At 41.7% G+C, this 21,626-nt stretch overlaps 1 protein-coding gene across 1 annotated transcript in view; it reads left to right on the forward strand.

The window, feature by feature from the left end:
• The window catches only part of NEK10 (NIMA related kinase 10), a 371,560-nt gene that overhangs the window by 16,032 nt on the left and 333,902 nt on the right, over positions 1-21,626 (forward strand). Inside the window, 1 exon segment of the mRNA XM_089691216.1 lies at positions 21,068-21,178. Within this exon segment, the coding sequence (XP_089547342.1) occupies positions 21,105-21,178 (74 nt within the window). The 5' untranslated portion in view covers positions 21,068-21,104.

The following is a 21,626-nucleotide window of genomic DNA, read 5'->3' on the forward strand; positions in this document are numbered from 1 at the left end:
TTAATATGGAACTGATCTAAAAAAGAGAATATTTGCTATGTTATAGGGAACTTCTAGAAGTGTTAATTGTCCCTAAGCAGTTCTTTGTCTGAAATTTGTCCAACTGAAAATTTCAGTGTACTTCCTTTGTATGTGAGTGTGCCTAGGCACTTCTATACCTACAAATTCATAGCTTTATATGTATGTGCAGTGGGAGATCTAAGGTACTGCTGCTTCTAACTGCTAGAGTAGGAGTGAAATGTCCAGATGATTTAATATATTTATTACACCCTTGTATGTACTGCAGGGGTCACCAAACTTTCTAAACAAACAGCCAGTTTACTGTCCTTCAGATTTTAAGGGGGATAGACTGTGGCCAGTTGGAGTAGAAAATGTCCCGGTGTCAGTAGGAGTAAACAATGCCCCATTTTCAGTATTAGGGGGAGGAATAACGCCCCATTGTCAGTGGCAGAAACTATGCTCCATTGTTGCTGACAAAAAGGGGAAATGTCCTAAGGGCCAAATAAAATCAGGCAAAGGGCTGCATATGGCCCCTGGGTGGCAGTTTGGAGACCACTTATGTAGAGGACAGGAGAAGGTGGAATGCACAACAAGATCCAGATCTTCTACAGCTTCTGGCTAACAGTCCCTGGTGGGCCTCAGCATTTAGGGGCTACTGTTGCAATATAGCCACAAAACAGGAGGTTTTTCTGTTAACTTCATTCCAGCTTCATGACTCAACACATAGGACCATTCCCACGCACACAGCCTTCTACCACAGGCTTGCTTGTTTAGGCACACAGAATTCTGACACACATCCTTCAAGAAGGTCATGCCTGTAGGCCCGTTCTCCAGCCCTGGAGCCCCAGTCTAGGCCCACAGTCTACATACAGGAGACCTCTCCCCAGCAGAATTGTTCCCCCAATGGGTGGGCTCACAAAGAACCTCTCACTAAGGAGGGAGGGTTACCAAAAGATCCTTTGAGAACTGTGCCCTTCAGTTTTGTTAAAGACTGGTGAAACCTACTGGTAACAAACTCTCTGGGGGTTGGCCTGCAGACAGTACAGACAGAACTCTTTGTATCCCAGCCCTGTTGCAGAACTTTGGAGCATTCCCAGCAGAGTCTGGCAGATGATGTAGTACATATTGTCCCACAAGATTCTGCAAGGGACTTTGTAAAAACAACAGGACGCACATGCAGCAAGACTAATAGGTAACACATCCCTGCATATTTATTAAGATACTTAAATGTATTTTTGCATTGTGCCTAATCTGTTTGTACTAGCCCCCTGTAATCCCCATAACATCAGAGTTGAGTTCCAAATGGTAGAGAAAGGGGCAGCAGTTAGCCAGTTAGTTTTTTTTTTGCATTATATAATACTGTGAATCGAAGAATGGAGCTTGCTAATTGGAGGAGAGAGAACAGAGATGATCTGATCAATAAACTCTTGTTCCTTCACTGCCTTGACCAAGCTGTAATGTTTTGTCTGCAGAGGAGAAATGTAAATAGTGAGGACTTTGTATAGTCTTTGGCACAGATGTCTCCATTAGAATGCTGCCTGAACAAGATTACAATTTTTCTTGGCAGGTGAGACAGTTGGCACATATGTATTTTAGCTGTGTATTTACAATATCACCTATATTTACACTTTATAAATATTATATTATATTATTATATTATTATTATTAACATTATATAAAGTAAAATATTCACTGTGTTATGCATAAATTAGAACTTACAAAAGAAAAATGTAGTTCATCTTAAAATTCAAATGTAGCCTTAAAAACTTACCACTACTGTGGTAAGATCCTATGTAGATGAGCCAATCAGTTTGCAAGAACTTGGATGTGCAATGAATTGGGTTGTGCAGCTGACTGTACAGATATGCTCTGTTGACCAATAATTGAGTGTGTCATTTGTTCCACCCCACTTTCATGTAGTTTTCCTCTTTTGTATTGAACTGCATTAGGTTATTTTGTAGTATGCCAACATCTAGTGTTGGTTTCTGGCCACTACAACTTGTTTGCTAATGAAATTTTGCTATCTTCCCTGTTCTCTCCTTGTGTTTAGTGGTAGTTAGTTTACTCCTAGCTAGACCCTCCCCACTTCTCCCATATTCCCTCAGTCAGTATTAGTTATTCAGAGAGATGGATAATGTAAATAGTCAATATTGTGGTGCCTCCAAATAGCAAATCATTAAAAATGATAGTGATAACTGGGCTTAACCAACTAATAACATAAAATAATGTGCATAGTAGCAGCTGACCCTAATAAGTGTATAACACAAATCTGATAATAGCTTAAGCTAAAAATGTCAAAAAGGTATACAATACAATAGTCCAATACAATGTGTGAGCACCACACCATAAGAGCAGAGAAAAGTCCTAAAAGGAAGATGCTGGATAGTGCCTGGTTTTCCACACCAATCTTCTACACCACTGGTGTTTAGGTAATTTGGTTCCAAACTCACCAGAAGATTTTGACCCCAATTAGGATGGCTAGGTTCTCCAAGCCTGTCCTCTAGTGGGGGGTAGGTCTCTAGACTCTCCTTCAGCCAACAATATCTAGCAATCTGGCTCAATGAAACAACAGATATCCATAGAAAACATCTAAGTGTAGTATATATTAAAATGCTTGGTACCAGACAACATACAGTAAAATGACACTCACATAATCAGGTGCCAAAAAATCCTGGCACCAGTTAATACAGCCTTTGAGTAAATGGAGATGTCAGCGCATCTCCTAGGCTAGCTGGCATGCCCTCCAAGCCTTAATCTGATAGGCCGGATGTGACATCATAGGACCCGTTAATGACGGTCCATGACAAAGGCCTTAATATTGCATTGGCTCAATGAAACAACAGATATCCATAGGAAACATCTAAGTGTAGTATTTATTAAAATGCTTGGTACCAGACAACATACAGGAAAATGACACTCACATAATCAGGTGCCTACAAAATCCTGGCACCAGTTAATACAGCCTTTGAGTAAATGGAGATGTCAGCGCATCTCCTAGGCTAGCTGGCGTGCCCTCCAAGCCTCAATCTGATAGACTGGATGTGACATCATAGGCCCCGTTAATGACGGTCCATGACAAAGGCCTTAATATTGCATTGGAAAGATTAGAACAAACTTATTGAAGCTCTGAAGTTATCAAGCTTGCCTTGTTCAAGAGGCTGCAGAACTTTCCAAAACTATCCAACAAGGATTTGAGCCTCTTGAGCTTGAAATTGTTAGGGAAGACTCACATCTACCAGGTTTTAGCTACTTAGACACTGCACATGGGTTAATCCAGTTGTTGTAATAATACCATGCATAGTCCAAGACAAACAGGCAACGGAGGGAGGTAGATTTAAAGAGCAGCATCAAGTCTCCTTTCCACCTTTCTCCTTTTCAACGTTCATGAAAGACTTAGCCAAAGCTAAGAATGATCTAAACTTCTCTCAATTGTCAAATCGAGCATTCCTAACCCTCCAACTACAAGAAGAGAAAATCTCAAAACTATGAGCAGAGACAGTGGGGTTTATTTACTAAAGTTGGTGAGTGCAAAATCATGCCCCCCTCATGCATAGAAACCGATTAGCTTCCAGGTTTTATTGCCAAAGCTTAATTGAACAAGCTGAGGTTAGAAGCTGATTGGGTTCTATGCAGAAGTGAGCCCAATTTTGAACTCTCCAGCAAATAAACCCCAATGCGTCCTTTAGAAAGACAGGAGTTACACTCACTACGAGTAGTGACAGCAAAGAAAGGTGAAAAGACCCAAACTCCTACTGTCTTATTCACAACAAACTACATCCTTTCAGGAAATGTTGTACTTCAAGGCAAAGACCTTCAAAGAATGCAAAGAAGTTTCTAAAGAACCACAACATTTGCTTTAGATGTTGTGCCTCCAGAGAGCACTTCACCAGAGACTGCAAGGCTATCGTCAAGTGCTCAGAATGTGACAGCGACAGGCAGATATCAGCCCTACATCGAGGCTCTTTTGATCAAGACTCTACCGTCACTGAAAATCTTACACCCGTGTCGAATTATGATGCGGAGAGCAATGAGCAGTCACATCCAGCAGTCATATCTAAATATAGTAAACTACATTACAAAGGACTTGCAGAGAAAATCAGTGCTAAAATTTGTCTGGTTAAAAGTGTTTCCTCTGGGACAACCAGAGAAATCTGTCCAAATGTATATTGTTTTAGATGACCAAAGTAGTCATTTGTTTGCCACTTCAGAGTTATTTGACATGTTCAGAGTAAGAAGAAAAGAAAGAAGTACTGTCCTATTGTAGAAATAATTGTCTCTGCTGGAAAATTAATTATTTCAGAAGTGATTGAAGGAATTCATGTTCCTTCACTTGTCAAGTGTAATCAAATACCTAATGACAGAGAGGAAATCCCTATGCTGGAAGATGCACAATATATACATGACGTTAAGGTTTCTAGACAAGTCTACATAGTACTTTTGGAAGATAACACCAAATCATGTTTTTGCTGGCAAGAGACATCCCAAGAATCCACAAGGTACAAGTGAAGAGCACAGGCAATCTCGGTAATGATCCTTATGCCCAAAGGACCAAATAGGTTGGGTCATTATTGGTGCTCCTTGCTCCAGTAAGAAACAGAGTTCACTCAGTATTTGTGCTTGTAGAGCGATTTTTGAGGGAATCTAAGATGCCCCCTTCATCTCTCAAAACCTGCTCAAAAAAGACCACTACCCAGGCAACAAAACTTCCTGTGAGCAGTCATGTTTAACTCAGATAACCATCTTACAGCAATGTCAGTGAAACAGTATCTCAAAATACTACTGACAGTAACAAGACCAAACCTTCAATGGATGTCCAAGAATCTACTAATGCCAAAATTCTGCACGACAGCGCTGATGTTCACCAGTTCACGGACTGTGCAACTAGTGGCTCTAATTCACCATGTGCTATTTTTTCACTAGATGCCATTAAGGTGCTCACAGTGAACTAGCTGCAACCTCCACCTGGTCCTTTCATCAATGGAACCACGCCTAGCAACTTTAAAACACTAATGTCACTTCACATGGATGGTGCTAGCAAGAGCCTCAAGGACTTTGACTCCTCATTACTGTAAAGAAGACTCGACCTAAGCTGTAGCTCAGTTGCATATCTATGTACCAAGATGCAATATGACATGTCTGACTGCTCGAGCAACACACCAGGAATTTTGCTGACAGCCAGTGGCCTAGAAAAACATCTGAATCTTCTACCCCAATTTTTAAGATGGAGTCACCTGCACCTCACAGGTTGAAAGATGAGCCATCTGGGCACAGAGTCATCCAATATACCTTCAGATGAACAAGAAAGAATTGTCTTCTTCAACCTCACAGTGGTTACAGATTTATTGCCTCATGATGCAGTGACTTGACGTTTCGAGAGCTGTTTCAGGTACCAACATCCAGAACACCAGTTTTCATATACTGTATATACACTATATTGCCAAAAGTATTGGGGCATCCCTCCAAATCATTGGATTCAGGTGTTCCAATCACCTCCATGGCCACAAGTGTATAAAATCAAGCACCTAGGCATGCAGACTGCTTCTACAAACATTTGTGAAAGAATGGGTCACTCTCAGGAGCTCAGTGAATTCAAGCGTGGTACCACGATAGGTTGCCACCTGTCCAATAAGTCCATCCGTGAAATTTTCTTGCTACTAACTATTCCATGTCAACTGTTAGTGGTATTATAACAAAGTGGACCTAGGAACAACACAGTGCACAGAAGTCGCCAACTATCTGCAGAGTCAATAGCTAAAAAGACCTCCAAACTTCATGTGGCCTTCAAATTAGCACAACAACAGTGTGTAGAGAGCTTCATGGAATGGGTTTCCATGGCCGAGCAGCTGTATCCAAGCCTTACATCACCAAGTGCAATGCAAAGCGTCGGATGTAGTGGTGTAAAGCACACCGCGACTGGACTCTAGAGCAGTGGATAGGTGTTCTCTGAAATGACGAATCACGCTTCTCTGTCTGGCAATCCGATGGACGTGTCTGGGTTTGGCGGTTGCCAGGAGAAAGGTACTTGCCTGTCTGCATTGTGCCAAGTGTAAAGACATGGATGAGTGAGTTTGGGGTGGAGGAACTTGACTGGTCTGCACAGAGTCCTGACCTCAACCCAATATAGCCAGGCCTTCTCGTCTGACATCAGTGCCTGACCTCACAAATGCGCTTCTGGAACAATGGTCAAACATTCCCATATACACACTCTTAAACCTTACTTTTGGCAAAATAGTGCATATATATATATATATATATATATATATATATATATATACACACGCACAGTGTGGTGTGTATATATATACAGTTGCAAGAAAAAGTATGTGAACCCCTTGGGATTATGTGGAGTTTTGCATGAATTGGGCATAAAATGTGCTCTGAACATCATCTAAGTCACAACAATAGAAGAACACAGTCTGCTGAACATAATACTACACAGACATTAGATGTTGCCACGGTTTAATTGCACATAACATGTAAACATTCACAGTGCAGGGAGGAAAAATTATGTGAACCTTTGGACATAATAACTGGTTGACCCTCCTTTGTCAGCAATAACCTCAACCAAACGTTTCCTGTAGTTGCAGATCAGACCTGCACAACGATCTGGAGTCATTTTGGACCACTTCTGTTCACAAAACTGTTTCAGTGTAGCAATATTCTTGGGATGTCTGGTGTGATTCGCTCTCTTAAGGTCATGCCACAGCATTTCAATCGGGTTGAGGTCAGGACTCTGACTGGGCCACTCCAGAAGGCGTATTCTGGGCTGTTGCAGCCATTGTTTTGTTGAATTACTTGTATGCTTTGGGTCATTGTCCTGTTGCATCACCCATCCTCTGCGGAGCTTCAGTTGGTGGACAGATGGTCGTACGTTTTCCTGCAAAATGTCTTGATAAACTCTGGAATTCATTTTCCCATCAATGACAACAATCCGTCCAGGCCCTGAGGCAGCAAAGCAGCCCCAAACCATGATGCTCCCTCCGCCATGTTTCACAGTGGGGATGAGGTTTTGATGTTGGTGTGCTGGGCCTTTTTTTCTCCACACATAGTGTTGTGTGTTCTTCCCAAACAACTCAATCTTGGTGTCATCTGTCCACAGTATATTTTGCCAGTAGTGCTGTGGAACATCCAGGTGCTCTTTTGCAAACTTCAAACGTGCTGCAATATTCTTTTTGGACAGCAATGGCTTCCTCCGTGGTGTCCTCCCATGTACTCCATTCTTGTTTCATGTTTTCCTTATTGTAGATGTGTCAACAAAAATGTTAGCATGTGCCAGAGATTTCTGTAGGTCTTTAGCTGACACTCTGGGATTCTTCTTTACCTCATGCAGCATTCTGCGCTGTGCTCTTGCAGTCATTTTTACAGGACGACCACGCCTAGGGAGAGTAGCAACAGTGCTAAACTTTCTCCATTTGTAGACAGTCTGTCTTACCGTGGACACATGAACATCAAGGCTCAAGGAGATACTTTTGTAACCCTTTCCAGCTTCATGCAAGTCAACAATTCTTGATCGTAGGTCTTCTGAGAGCTCTTTTCTGCGAGGCATGGTTCACATCAGACAGTGCTTCTTGAAACCAGTAAACCCAAAACAGGTGTGTGTTTTTTAAGGGCAGGAGAGCTGTCAGCAACACATCCAATATCATCACACTGATTGGAGTCAAGGTTGGCTCACTCCTGGCTCCAATTAGCTCTGGGAGAAGTCATTAAGCTAGGGCCTCACATACTTTTTCCTCCCTGCACTGTGAATGTTTACATGTTATGTGCAATTAAACCATGGCAACATCTAATGTTTGTGTAGTATTATGTTCAGCAGACTGTGTTCTTCTATTGTTGTGACTTAGATGACGTTCAGAGCACATTTTATGCCCAATTCATGCAAAACTCCACAAAATCCCAAGGGGTTCACATACTTTTTCTTGCAACTGTACACTGCTCAAAAAAATGAAAGGAGCACTTTTTAATCAGAGTATAGCACCAAGTAAATTAAACTCCTGGGATATTGATCTAGTTATGTTAAGTAGCAGAGGGGTTTTGTTAATCAGCTTCAACTGCTGTGGTGTTAATGAAATTAACAACAAGTGCACTAGATCGGCAACAATGAGACGACCCCCAAAATAGGAATGGTGTTCAAGGTGGAGGCCACTAACATTTTTTCCCTTCTTTATTGACTGTTTTTCACTAGTTTTGCATTTGGCTAGGGTTAGTGTCACAACTGGTAGTGTGAGGCGATACCTGGACCCTACAGAGTTTGCACAAGCAGTCGAACTCCTCTAGGATGGCACATCAATATGTGCCATTGCCAGGAGGTTTGCTGTGTCTCCCAGAACAGTCTCAAGAGCATGGAGGAGATTTCAGGAGAGAGGCAGTTACTCTAGGAGAGCTGGACAGGGCCATAGAAGGTCCTTGACCCATCAGCAAGACCGGTATCTGCTCCTTTGTGCCAGGAGAAACAGGATAAGCACTACCAGGGCCCTACAAAATGACCTCCAGCAGGTCACTGGTGTGAATGTCTCTGACCAAACAATCAGAAACATACTTCATGAGGGTGGCCTGAGGGCCTCATGTCCTCTACTGGGCCCTGTGCTCACTGCCATGCACCATAGAGCTTGACTGGCATTTGCCATTGAACACCAGAATTGGCAGGTCCTCCACCTGCGCCTCCTTATATCTGACCATGCCCAGGACACCATCCATCAACTCATTAGGAGCATGCCCCGATGTTGTCAGGCATGCACACAAGCATGTGGGGGCCATACATACTACTGAGTACCATTTTGAGTTGCTGCATTGAAATTTCAGCAAAATGGACTAGCCTGCTGCATTATTTTTTCACCTTGATTTTCAGGATGTCTTTTAATTCAGTCCTCTGTAGGTTGATCATTTTCATTTCCATCAAATGATGGGGCATCCTTATGTTCCTAACACATTATCCAGTCCATATCAGTATAGATATCCAGCATGATATTTTTCCCCATTGAGATCTGATGTGTTTACATAGTGTTCCATTAATTGTTTTGAGGAGGGGAGAAGGCCCAGATTTGCATTTTTAGGGGAACTTAGCCAATCCCCAGGCAGGAGGCCGGACATGGTGACCAAAGGAAACCCTTAAATAGGACAGAGCCTGTGCAGCAGGGGAGTGGGGTGGAAGATGGACTGAAGGAAGGTGCTGGAGAGTGGAGACTAGGAGGGGACCCCAGGGAGGGGAACCTACCTACAGGCTGGTTGCTAGACAGAAGTATCTTCACTGTGCCAAGTCTCCTAGGGAGGCCGATCAGCAGGGAAGGAGCCAGCCCAGCGTAAAGCCTGAAAAAAAAATGCTTCCTTGTTGATTTATTAGCACTTTATGAATATATGGATACACATTTATTTTTATTCATTTTTATTCACTTTTGTAGTTAGCGCTGCACCATTCATTTTCATTTTTTCTTCCAAAAATGAGGCCATCATTTTGACATGCAAAGACCACAGGTGCCACACCACAACCACTGCCATAATAAAGCCTTAAACACAAAGGTCGCATCAAGCGTAAAATATAATTTTTTGTACTATAGAAATAGGAATGATGGCAACCACACGCTAAGCTACACTGAATTACTTTGTTAACACTTGTGAAGATGAACAGGCCAGACAGTTAGTGCGGGTTCAAGACAGGAACAGGTATGAAGTAGGTTGGTAAAGACTGGGCCAAGCAGACAGGTTAAGGGAAGAGATGGTAAAAGGGTAGAGGTGTTATCATTTGTGTTTAAAGCGGAGTTCCAGCCGTTTTTGTGTTTATTAAAAATCAGCAGCTACAAAAACTCTAACTTCTGACTTTTAATGAACACACACTTACCTGTCCCAGAGTCCAGCGATGTTCTCACCCATTAGGTCCCTTCTCCCCTTCTTTCTTTCATGGCGCTGGAATCTCACCTGTGGGCACCAGGCTGTGACAGCTTGCGGCTTCACAGCCTGATGCCCACTGCGCATAGACGAGTCACGCTGTGCCTCCTAATTGGTCTGGCAGTATCCTGCAATCTGTGAAAGTTCCCAGGAGACTGCGGGAGGGGGCCGCACTTCTGGCTGACTTCGCAATGGCGAACTGAGCCAGAAGTGGGAGCGGGTACCTGTCAAAACCAGGTACCCGTTCCCTCCCAAAAGGTACCGAATATGGCAGTAGGGGGGGGAGGAGTCAAATAAGCGAAGCTTCCGCTTTTGAGTGGACCTCCACTTTAAAAACTCAAAAACTCATGAAATTCACAGCATACATACCTTAAAGTCCAACTCCAGGAAAATAAAAAAAATCCAACCTTGCAGAGGGCCCCCTTCCCCCACACTGCAAGGGTTAGAGCTCTTTCACACGGGCATTCCGTATGTCCGTTTACGGATGAAAAAAGACATCCATGTATTTCTGTGGACTAGTGGATGATCATCCATTTACATCCGTTAATGTCCGTATCCGTTAACATCCATTTTTCTGAATGGAAGAAAACCCTAAAAAACGGAACGAACGAAATACGGATGTAAATGGACATACGGTCCGTTTTTGCATTGGTAAAGGATGTAAAAAACCGATGTAAAAACTGATGAGAGAATGACGAGAGACTGACGAGAAAGTGATAAAAAAATGGATATAGATGGATGAAAAACGGATGTAAATGGATCAAAAACTGATGTAAACGGATGAAAAATGGATTTAAACGGATATGAATATGGAAGTAAAAAGTGAAGTCTTGATCCATTTACCTCTGCTTTTGAAAAAAAAACATGACTGAACTGATGAAAAAAATGGAATGCCCGTGTGAAAGAGCCCGTACTTGTTTGTTTAGTCTAGGGGCAGAGGATTAAGGGGCCTTTCACAAGGAGCGGACTCATTTAGCAAATTCGCTTGCTCAGCATGGGATCTCTCTGATCCCCGCTGAGCAAGCGGATGACATCTCTGTGTCCGCTCCGTTACTGCAGAGCAGGCACAGAGCTGCCCGCTAATCTCAATGGGTGTTCAGATGAAAACGGACCACCTGTCCGTTTTCATCCAACCCAATTTGACGGACAGAAGGGGAATTGGATTCCCATCCGTCCCTTTTTGGCGGATCGGATGTTGGCGGGTGTAATCGGACACATCGCTTCATGGAGGAGAATGAATGGGCAGGCGGACCTGACTGGAACTTCCATGTGAAAGAGCCCTAAGAGGTAAATACTTACCTTTCTCCTCACTGCAGCAGGCTCCCTCCGGCACTTCAACCAATCTCCAGGAGCTTTGTATGCTGTGGCCGCCTCCTTATTGCATCATAAGGGATTAATATCGTGATGATATAGGAATTTAGCATCATGTACAGGACATAGCAGGGGCGGACTGACCATTTGGAAACTCGGGCACTGCCCGAGGGCCCAATGTCAGTAGGGGGCCCCATGAGATGCCCCTGGTACCTTTTTCATAGGCTTTTTTGAGTTTGGGCAAGGACACAGGGGCCCCATGATCCCCTATTGCCCGGGGGCCCCATGAGTTGTCAGGCCATCCCTGGGACGTAGGAATTTGGCAACAGAATGGCGACTAAAGAGCTTACAGACAGAATTTTAATGTTAGACTAGATTGTGCCTCTGGCATAAAGAACAATTAGTGCAAAACTGAAAAATGAGCATTAGCTTCATCACAGCGCCATAAATATTATAGAAGCTATTCATTAGGCTTGTTATACTTTCAGCATACTTGGCATCGCACAGCAAACACTTTGCTGCTGTCAGAATGTGATATCTGAGATATTAATACCTACAATAAAATACTCGCTGCAATTAAGCTCTGATAATTACTTTATCATGTTTGTAGTAGTTCTTTCCTAATGCCAGCTGTCACCTTAGAGGCGGTTAAGGCGTTTTCCTGGATGTGTAAACTTGGGTGAGCAAATATTTTGTAATTTGTTGGCTATGTCTGTGCTTGTGTTTATAATATGTTTACATAGCTTGTATCCTTTGCCACTTGCCCCACCCTATAATGACAGTGTAATATCAATGTATTTTTAGTTGAAAAGCTATTTACATATCCATTTCATTGGACTTTAGGTAGAGGGAAAGTAGTGGAAAGTTCCCTTCGTGTGAAGAATCTGTTCACTGTAATGCTTCAACTCCAGCCCACCAAACACAAACATTTCAGTTTTGGGTGGATGTCATTGGGCTGAAATACCCACTGTGTTTTCCTGTGTCTAGTGAACTCAAGTCACCAGATCAACTTACCTTGTAGTGATGATAAATGATATCCTTATTCTGCAAAAATAATCCATACACATCTACTAACTAATGGCCCTGTAATCTGTTTTTCTTTTTCAATGTCCTCTGTGAGCTCCCAAACCTCTCTTTTTCCCCCTGACTTCTATCTGCTTGAAACAAGCAGTGCAGGTTAGCAGTGGTCATAAGCACTGCTCCATGCACACTATAAATCCAATAGTCTCTAGTCCATCTCAGGAGCAAGCTAGAGAAGGTGACTACATCCTTAAAAAAATGGGACAAATGTAGCCACCCTCTAACAAGGAATCGGATCACAAAAAAAAAAAAAAAATCAGGAAACTGGAGATTTGGAGGAGGTTGAAAGCATTCAGGGGTGTCAAACTTCCTGGAGCTGATTGTTGGCTGAGTCCTTGCCATTGTGGCTATTCTTCTATCCATTTGAATGGTAGTTTTTCGCTTTCTTCCTCATCTTTCAGGTTTTGGTTGCCATTTTATAGCATTTGCGATCATTTTAGCTGAGCAGCCTATCATTTTCTGCACTTCTTTACATTTGCTGCCTTCCTTCCTTAAATAAGGGCAATAATTGCCACCTGTTTTTCAAAGAATGAATGACCTCACTACTAGAACTCCACTCTGCTATTATTTTGAACATGCCCCTTTCAATTAGTGATTCAATTACACAGAATCAGCAGCATGCATGTCATGACTGTTGGGTCTGTTGGATTTCTATTACTCTACTACACCTGCTAGTAAATTATTTGCCATGTAGAAATATCATTTCTACCAAAAACAGTGATTGATCAGGTTAGTGATGTCTGACTGCTATTATTTTGAACACAACTGTAACTGTCAATCTTGCAATGCCTCATGGGACTTGTAGTTTGGCAACAGCTGGAGGTCCGCCAGTTTAACACCCCTGCTAGATAATACTTTTTAAGTTAAAGTGTATGTTACCCCAACATTTCATATTCCTGATATGTGTACGTTGTATCTTGTACTTGTGTTAAAATGTATCCTGTTGTATTGCCTCCTTTGTGTGAAATACCTGGTAATCCAGCAGGCCCCTATGCTTTCCTATTTCGAACTGACTATGGTAGGCATGAGAGCACATCCATCCCAGTGTTGTCAGTTTTCTGGCTGTGCTATAAGCACAGCCTGTCTGCCTTCCAATGGTCAGACTTGTGTTGACATGCCCTCGCCCCCTTCCCTGCACAGCTCTTCACTGGGAAGATCAGTTTACAGCTTTTTCTCCAACCCCAACTCTCTTAGCCCCATAAGCAGCTGAGAACAGAGCTGACTTATACAAAAAAAAAAAAGAAAAACAAAGGTATTTCTGATTTTTATTCTATATATACACAAATGCTTTGCCTTTCATTTCTTTGTTAAACTGAATGGATTGTTTTACATGGTGAAGGTTCACATATACATAAATAGATTTTAAGGGTTTAGTGTCACCATGTAATTGAGAACAGGAATCCAACATGCAAGGTTATTTTTCTATGTACACAAGTCAAGCAAGCTACATTTCTGCTAATAGCTTCAATACACAAATATATTGTGGCATTAGCTGACGTTAAAATGGTTCTAAAGGCAGAAGGTCTTTACCCTAATGTAGTATACGCATTAAAGTAAAATACCTTCTGGGTGCAGCTCCCCCCCCCCCTTTATACTTACCTGAGTCTCATCTCGATCCAGCGATGTGCATGAGAGCAGCAGCTCTCCTTAGTGTCTCTTTCCTAATTGGCTCTTACAAGGAGGCATTAGCTGCTGCTGCTGCTGTCAATCCTAGCCGGTGAGCCAAGGGGGAGAGAGAGTAGGGGCGAGTCCAAGATATTTTCTATGCGTGAATGGACAATGTCCGTTCACAGGAGCTCATCTCGGGAGTGAGCCTGCTGAAGTGCCCCTATAACAAGAGGCTTGTTATTGGGGGCACTCAGCAGGGAGGAGGAATTGGAACCGTCAGTGGAGGATCCAAAAGAAGAAGATTGAGTAAGTATAACATGTTTGTTATTTAGAATCACTTTAAGCAAGCAGTATAAAAAATAAATTATGCTTTCTACCAGGGGTGGACTGACAACTCATGGGGCCCCCGGACAAAAGGGGATAATGGGGCCCCTGTGTCCTTGCCCACATTCAAACCACTCCCAAAAAAGCCTATGAAAGGTACCAGAGGCATCTCATGGGGCCCCCTACTGACCCCGGGCCCTCGGGCCCGAGTGTCCGAATGGTCAGTCCGCCCCTGCTTTCTACCTATTTTGACACACTTTGGATATCACTTTAGCTGAAACTGCTATGACGATCTCAATATAAGTGTATAAATAAATTCAAAACTGGTTTAGAGGCACTCAGAGGTCTTGAAGAAGAGGAAGATTAAAAGCAGCAGTGTTTTATTGTCAACGTTTTGATGAAGCTCAGTCCATCATTCTCAAGAAAGATGAGAAAGTTGGACCGAGCAACATCAAAACGTTGACAATCGAAATGTTGACAATAAGAACACTGCTGTTTTTATATGGATTTTGGATCTTTGTGGGTGAGCACCTGGGCATTTATCTCAAACATAGAGTGCCGTGGCTACCTTTGGAACTGTTTAAGTGTATAAATATGTAGTATTTTTTAAAGATCCTCTGTATTTTTATGTAATGTACATTTTATAAATTCATCTGAGCAGAAGGAGCCTAATGGCTCCATATTTTATCAAGAGCTTTGAAGTTTATGTCTATGTAAAATAAAAGGAAACCACGCAGTAAATCTCTACAATACATGCATTTCCCCCCATATTTTGGGTCATTAGTTTAAATCCCAACTATGACAGTACCTGCATGGAGTTTGCCTGCTCTCTCTGTGCTTGTGTGGATTTCTTCTGGGTGCTCCAAAGACATACTGGCCTCCTCTCAAAATTGGTATTAGTATGTGTATGCATGCATGTTAGGTAAGGACCTTTGTTTATAAGCTTCTTGAGGGCACGGACTGACGTGAATATATAGTAGATGTAACATGTTACATTACTTAGGTTGTTTTCAGCCTTAAGCATTTTTTATTTTTAGCAAATGGAAAGCTAGTCACTGGGCAAGAAAACGCATGTTAAATGTGTTTCATGCACTTTTCAGGCACTCCCAGTGATGTCTGTTGGGCCCAAAATGTGCAACTATGCCTCAGAATAAGCTCATGTACTTTTTGGAGCAATGAGCTTCCAGCAACACTATGCTCAGGTTGTTTATGGCCACCACTAAATATAATGGAAATCCTAGTTTTGAGCATTGAAGCACGTCAAACTGTGCTTTAAATTACTGCTCAAATTACTCAATTACAGAGAGAGACTGCTTGGACTCTCAACTTATGGAAACACGAGAGTCCAAGTTATAGAAAGAAAGACTGTTGAGAAAAAGACTTCCTAGACTATTGAGTTATAAAAACAGACTGCTGAACTTCAAATTGAGAGACTCACTAGACTACCCAGCTACAGAGAGAGACTATTTAGACTGCAGCATTATGTACGAGAGAGAAAGAGATAGAAACTGATCCAGGCAACGTTTCTCAGCCGTTCTCCCCTAGGAGAACCCTTGAAGTCATTTCAGGTCGCAAGGAACTCCTGCTTACATGTATTTTTATCTACATCTCATGGCACATTAGCATGATCTGTAAGTTGTGCATTTTGATAATAAAGAAAAGAAGGGATTGTGTTGAATATCTCTCTGGTTTATATTTTTTTCCCCGCAATAATCAAAGCAAATAATAATAGCCAGAATACAGGCACCCCCAGTAAAAACTATATGGTTTGGATTGGTAATGGCAATGCCTCTTTTCTTTGGAGGTCAGTGGAGAAATGCCTCCTCCCTACCCTGGTGGTCAGTGGGTGAGGTGACTCTGTTACCATAGTGGTCAGTGGGTGAGGTGACTTTATTACCATGGTGGTCAGTGGGTGAGGTGACTCTGTTACCATAGTGGTCAGTGGGTGAGGTGACTTTATTACCATGGTGGTCAGTGGGTGGGGTGACTCTGTTACCATAGTGGTCAGTGGGTGAGGTGACTTTATTACCATGGTGGTCAGTGGGTGAGGTGACTCTGTTACCATAGTGGTCAGTGGGTGAGGTGACTTTATTACCATGGTGGTCAGTGGGTGAGGTGACTCTGTTACCATGGTGGTCAGTGGGTGAGGTGACTTTATTACCATGGTGGTCAGTGGGTGAGGTGACTCTGTTACCATGGTGGTCAGTGGTGAGGTGACTCTTTTACCATGCTGGTCAGTGGGTGAGGGGACTCTGTTACCATGGTGGTCAGTGGGTGAGATGACTCTTTTACCAGAATGGTCAGTGGGTGATATGACTCTGTTACCACGGTGGTCAGTGGGTGAGGTGACTCTTATACCATGGTGGTTAGTGGAAAGAGGGCCTCTGTTACATTGGTGTTTGTGATTGAAGTGTACCTTTAAATTGGTAGTCAGTTGGTCCCTTACATTGGTGGTTGGGGGGAAGAAAAAATCCTTGCTACATTACACTGGTGGTCAGTGGGATAAATTGTTGCTTACCCTGGTGGTCAGTTAAATGAATTCCTCTGTTACACTAGAGGTCCATGGGAAGAATACCTCCACTACAGACAGGTAAAAGAGACCATTGGTGTCAGTGGTTACTTATCTGCAATATGAAAGAAGCCTCTCCACTGGTCTGCCAGCTAACTTTGGCCCTGTACCTATGCTGGCACAGTCTGAAGATCAAACTAACACAGCCCAATGCCTCAAGGAAACCCTAGCCACCACTGGGGAACTCTAGTTGAAGAAACGGGTCCAGACTGCCAGGAAGAGAATGCCAGTTTAGAGAAAGAGAGTACCCTGACTGTTGCATTAGAGAGATACTGCTCACGTTTTAGATAGAGACTGCTGCATTAGGTAGAGAGAAACTATCTAGACTGCCAAGTAATAGAGAAAATCTGTCAAGTTACATATAGAGATGCCCAGACTGCCAAGTTACAGAAAGAGAAAGATTCCCAAAACTGGGCAGTACAAAGAGACCACATCTTTCCAAAATGTCATGCTACAAGGAGAGATTGCGTAGACTGCCTCAGGTTACCAACAGAGATTACCCAGACTGATACCAGTTACAGAGAGACCTAGATTGATATGGGGATGGAGTTCAGTTGTATATACAATTTATAGACCACAGCTAACAGTGTAAACATGTGCATATGAGGGGAATGTTCAGTATCAGTATTGGGATTTCAAGATATTGACCCTGTTAAGAGTTAAAGAAGAATTCCAGGATAGGGAAAAAAAATCATCCATTAGTACACCCCCCTACAAAAAATACTAAACAGTTAATAACATTTTGAAAATCCATTTAGGAGAAAATTCTTATTGAATTTTCATGACCACATCTCTGTAATTTAAAAGATAACAGCATCTGCTCTGCCAAGGAGGGGGTGTAACAGCAGAGATTACATCATATCCTCTCCTCTCTCCCTGCAGTAAAAGGAAACTACAGTTCCCATCAACCACAGGGAATTGTAGTGAATGTGGGAGGGTATACTAGGCCTGTACATGTTGAATGTGTCTTAGAGTCTCAGTTCGCCCACCACTTCAAGTGGGGCTGAATTACATTACTGCTTCCTGGAAAAAGAACTACAGACGGGATGTGCCAAGATCAGTGGCTGGGGGAATAGGAAGCATAGCAGCCACCAGTCTTACAATCAGGAAACCAAAGAGAATTAATGGTTTGATTTAAAAATTGATAGGCTATATCAGAGCTACTACTGAGTGACCCTGAAGATGAATGCCATATTCAATGAAGGTAGGAAAATCAGAAACAGACATGCAAACATGTTTTTGCCTGGAGTTCTGCTTTAAGCCTCTCTTCACAACAAACTCATAAATGAAATTCATTTTTTTTAACATATTAGATTTACCCTATCCAAAAATGACTCTTGGTTTTGATGGCAGGGCAAGATCTGACATTTTCTGTCTTTTCAGTTGTCTGACCCTATTCTGCCAGTTCATTTTTATGGCACCTGATATTAGTGCAATGCTTTATCAAACACAACATTTCAGCAAAAATCACACTAAGGTTAGTTATAGAGCAAATGCAAAATATTACCCAATTTTAGGTAAAATGTAAAGGATGTGGTTGTTCTGGATAAAGAGATACACAACGTGTCAATTCCTAAAATTGCATGAATAAAGGTCCTAGAATTATTGTGTTCACTGCGGTGTGCTCAGTAGCATGTAACAAGTGTATTGCAATCAACATTTTTGTGTGTGGATGCCCTGATGCATGTGTCTACGTTAGTATTTGTGTGTATTTTACGTTCTTGGGTGTAACTTCACTTTTTTATACTTTTTTTCACTAAACTTAAGTCCTTTATGTGATACTTTTTTGACAAGTACTATTAATGAGACTTTTAGACTCATGATGTCTCAACTGTCTTCCATTACTTCTTCCTTGGCCATAGCAGATGGAGAGGGTGACAGCAGAATGTGATGGTTTACATATAATTTCTGGGTTCTTACTAGCTAGGGTAGGCCAGCGTATGGATGATCATTGGTTCCCCTCCCCTCCATACTGGTCCCAGGTCTGCTGATGGGAGTGCAGAGACCCAGAAATGTGGCAGGGGTGTGCAAGATGGGAGAAGGGACCAATGTTCCCGGCATGTGTGGAAGTAATCAAGTAGCTGTAGAGCTGCCCAGTCACTTCCATTTGACAGTTGACAGTCAGCTTATCAGATTGACATACATTTCCAACTGCTGTAGCAGTCAGGAATGTGTAACACCCCGAGCTGCTTCTGATGTATGACCTACATCAGTGTAGCTGAGGATTAAAGCCAATGGTACCATGCCACAACCATATGTTAAACATGTTTTTAGTGGTTATAGCACAGTATTTCAGTGTAAAATCCCCCTGCCAAGATCTGCCCTCATAAAAAAACAAAAGCCTGTGTTATAAAATTGGAAAATGTATTTCTAAACAATGCTTATGGATACAGAGATGAAGGAGGGCTTGTTTTAAAGTGCTTTTACTGTTTGTTAAAAAAAAAAAAAAAAAAAAAAAATATATATATATATATATATATATATATATATATATACAGTTGTGTTCAAAATAATAGCAGTCAGACATCACTAACCTGATCAGTCACTGTTTTTGGTAGAAATGATATTTCTACATGGCAAATAATTTACTAGCAGGTGTAGTAGAGTAATAGAAATCCAACAGACCCAACAGTCATGACATGCATGCTGCTGATTCTGTGTAATTGAATCACTAATTGAAAGGGGCATGTTCAAAATAATAGCAGAGTGGAGTTCTAGTAGTGAGGTCATTCATTCTTTGAAAAACAGGTGGCAATTATTGCCCTTATTTAAGGAAGGAAGGCAGCAAATGTTGTACATGCTGGTTACAGTGCATTTCTCTCTGAAATTCTGAGGAAAATGGGTCGTTCCAGACATTGTTCAGAAGAACAGCATACCTTGATTAAAAAGTTGATTGGAGAGGGGAAAACATATAAAGAAGTGCAGAAAATGATAGGCTGCTCAGCTAAAATGATCGCAAATGCTTTGAAATGGCAACCAAAACCTGAAAGATGTGGAAGAAAGCGAAAAAACTAACATTCGAATGGATAGAAGAATAGCCACAATGGCAAGGACTCAGCCAACAATCAGCTCCAGGAAGATCAAAGAAGGTCTAAAGTTACCTGTGAGCACTGTTACAATTAGAAGACGCCTATGTGAAGCCAAGCTATCTGCAAGAAGCCCCCGCAAAGTCCCACTGTTGAAAAAAAGACATGTGCTGAAGAGGTTACAATTTGCCAAAGAGCACATTGACTGGCCTAAAGAGAAATGGCGCAACATTTAGTGGACTGATGAAAGTAAGATTGTTCTTTTTGGGTCTAGTGGCCGGAGACAGTTTGTCAGACGACCTCCAAACACTGAATTCAAGTCACAGTACACTGTGAAGACAGTGAAGCATGGTTGCGCAAGCATCATGATATGGGGATGTTTCTCATACTACGGTGTTGGGCCTATTTATCGCATACCAGGGATCATGGATCAGTTTGACTACATCAGAATACTTGAAGAGGTCATGCTGCCTTATGCTGAAGAGGAAATGCTCTTGAAATGGGTGTTCCAACAAGACAACGACCCCAAACACACCAGTAAACGTGCAACATCTTGGTTCCAGACCAACAAGATTGACGTTATGGAGTGGCCAGCCCAATCCCCGGATCTTAATCCAATAGAAAACTTGTGGGGTGACATCAAAAATGCAGTTTCTGAGGCAAAACCAAGAAATAGAGAAGAACTGTAGAATGTAGTCCAATCATCCTGGGCTGGAATACCTGTTCACAGGTGCCAGAAGTTGGTTGACTCCATGCAACACAGATGTACAGCAGTTCTCAGAAACAGTGCTTATACAACTAAATATTTATTAAGTGATTCAAAGGAAAGCAAAATCTTCAAACATTTTTCAGTTTATATAGTGAATGTTTGAGTTTGTAAAGAAGAATACAACCACTACTATTTTTTTGAAGAGTCTAATATTCACTTTTTTTCAATTTTTTTAGAGGAACAACACAAATTTGATATATTTTTCTTCATGTTTTGATTTGGAATAGAATGTGTAGTGTTCCCAATGCATTTGTGTGTATGGAAATAAAAGCTATTAGAAGGATTTTGAGCTTTATTCACTTTTTTCAACACACTGCTATTATTTTGAACACAACTGTGTATATATATATATATATATATATATATATATATATATATATATATATATATATCACATGTGCTAATATCTGGGAAGAAGGACTTTCAAACTTGTATGGTCATAATTATTTTAAACTTCAGATTTTAATGAATATTTATTTTTAATCAGTTTTTTTTTTCTAGGACTAACTATTTCAGCTCAATGAACTAAGGTCTTATAATGCCAGATCAGGATGAAAAAGGGAAAAAAACGGAAAGGGCAGCTGAAAAGAAAAGTCACGGAGCATCATCAAGGTTTGTCATACCAAAATTAATGCAGAACTAAACCCACTGAACTTTTTCTCAAGTTTGAAATGTTCAATAAATGTTTTTCGAAAAATTTTGGTTTTTTTTCATAAAATGTCTATTCTGCAATAAAAACTGTTCTGCAATATGGGCTTCTTCCATTTCTGTATGCATGTGTAGTACAGTGCACAGTGTACAATCTACTTGATGTTAGGATAAATGAACTCCCTTCTGGAGTTACATCATCCTGAACTGGCCAATTGAGACGGTCGACAATGTGGGGTAGAAGATGTCGGCCCCCGGAAAGGGATCTTGACGGACGTTGCATTACTGGAGCGGAGATGAGTATAATTATGCCTCAAAACCAAATACAACAATGTTGTTTTCTGCAGTGTCTTCATTTTCTATTAGTGCATGCTGAATGTATTTACAATGTAGTGCATGCACAATATACTGT

The sequence above is a fragment of the Staurois parvus genome, unplaced genomic scaffold (genome assembly GCF_062004578.1).
Source record: "Staurois parvus isolate SC_StPar_1 unplaced genomic scaffold, SC_StPar_1.0 ptg000021l, whole genome shotgun sequence".
In the NCBI taxonomy this organism is placed as follows: domain Eukaryota; kingdom Metazoa; phylum Chordata; class Amphibia; order Anura; family Ranidae; genus Staurois; species Staurois parvus.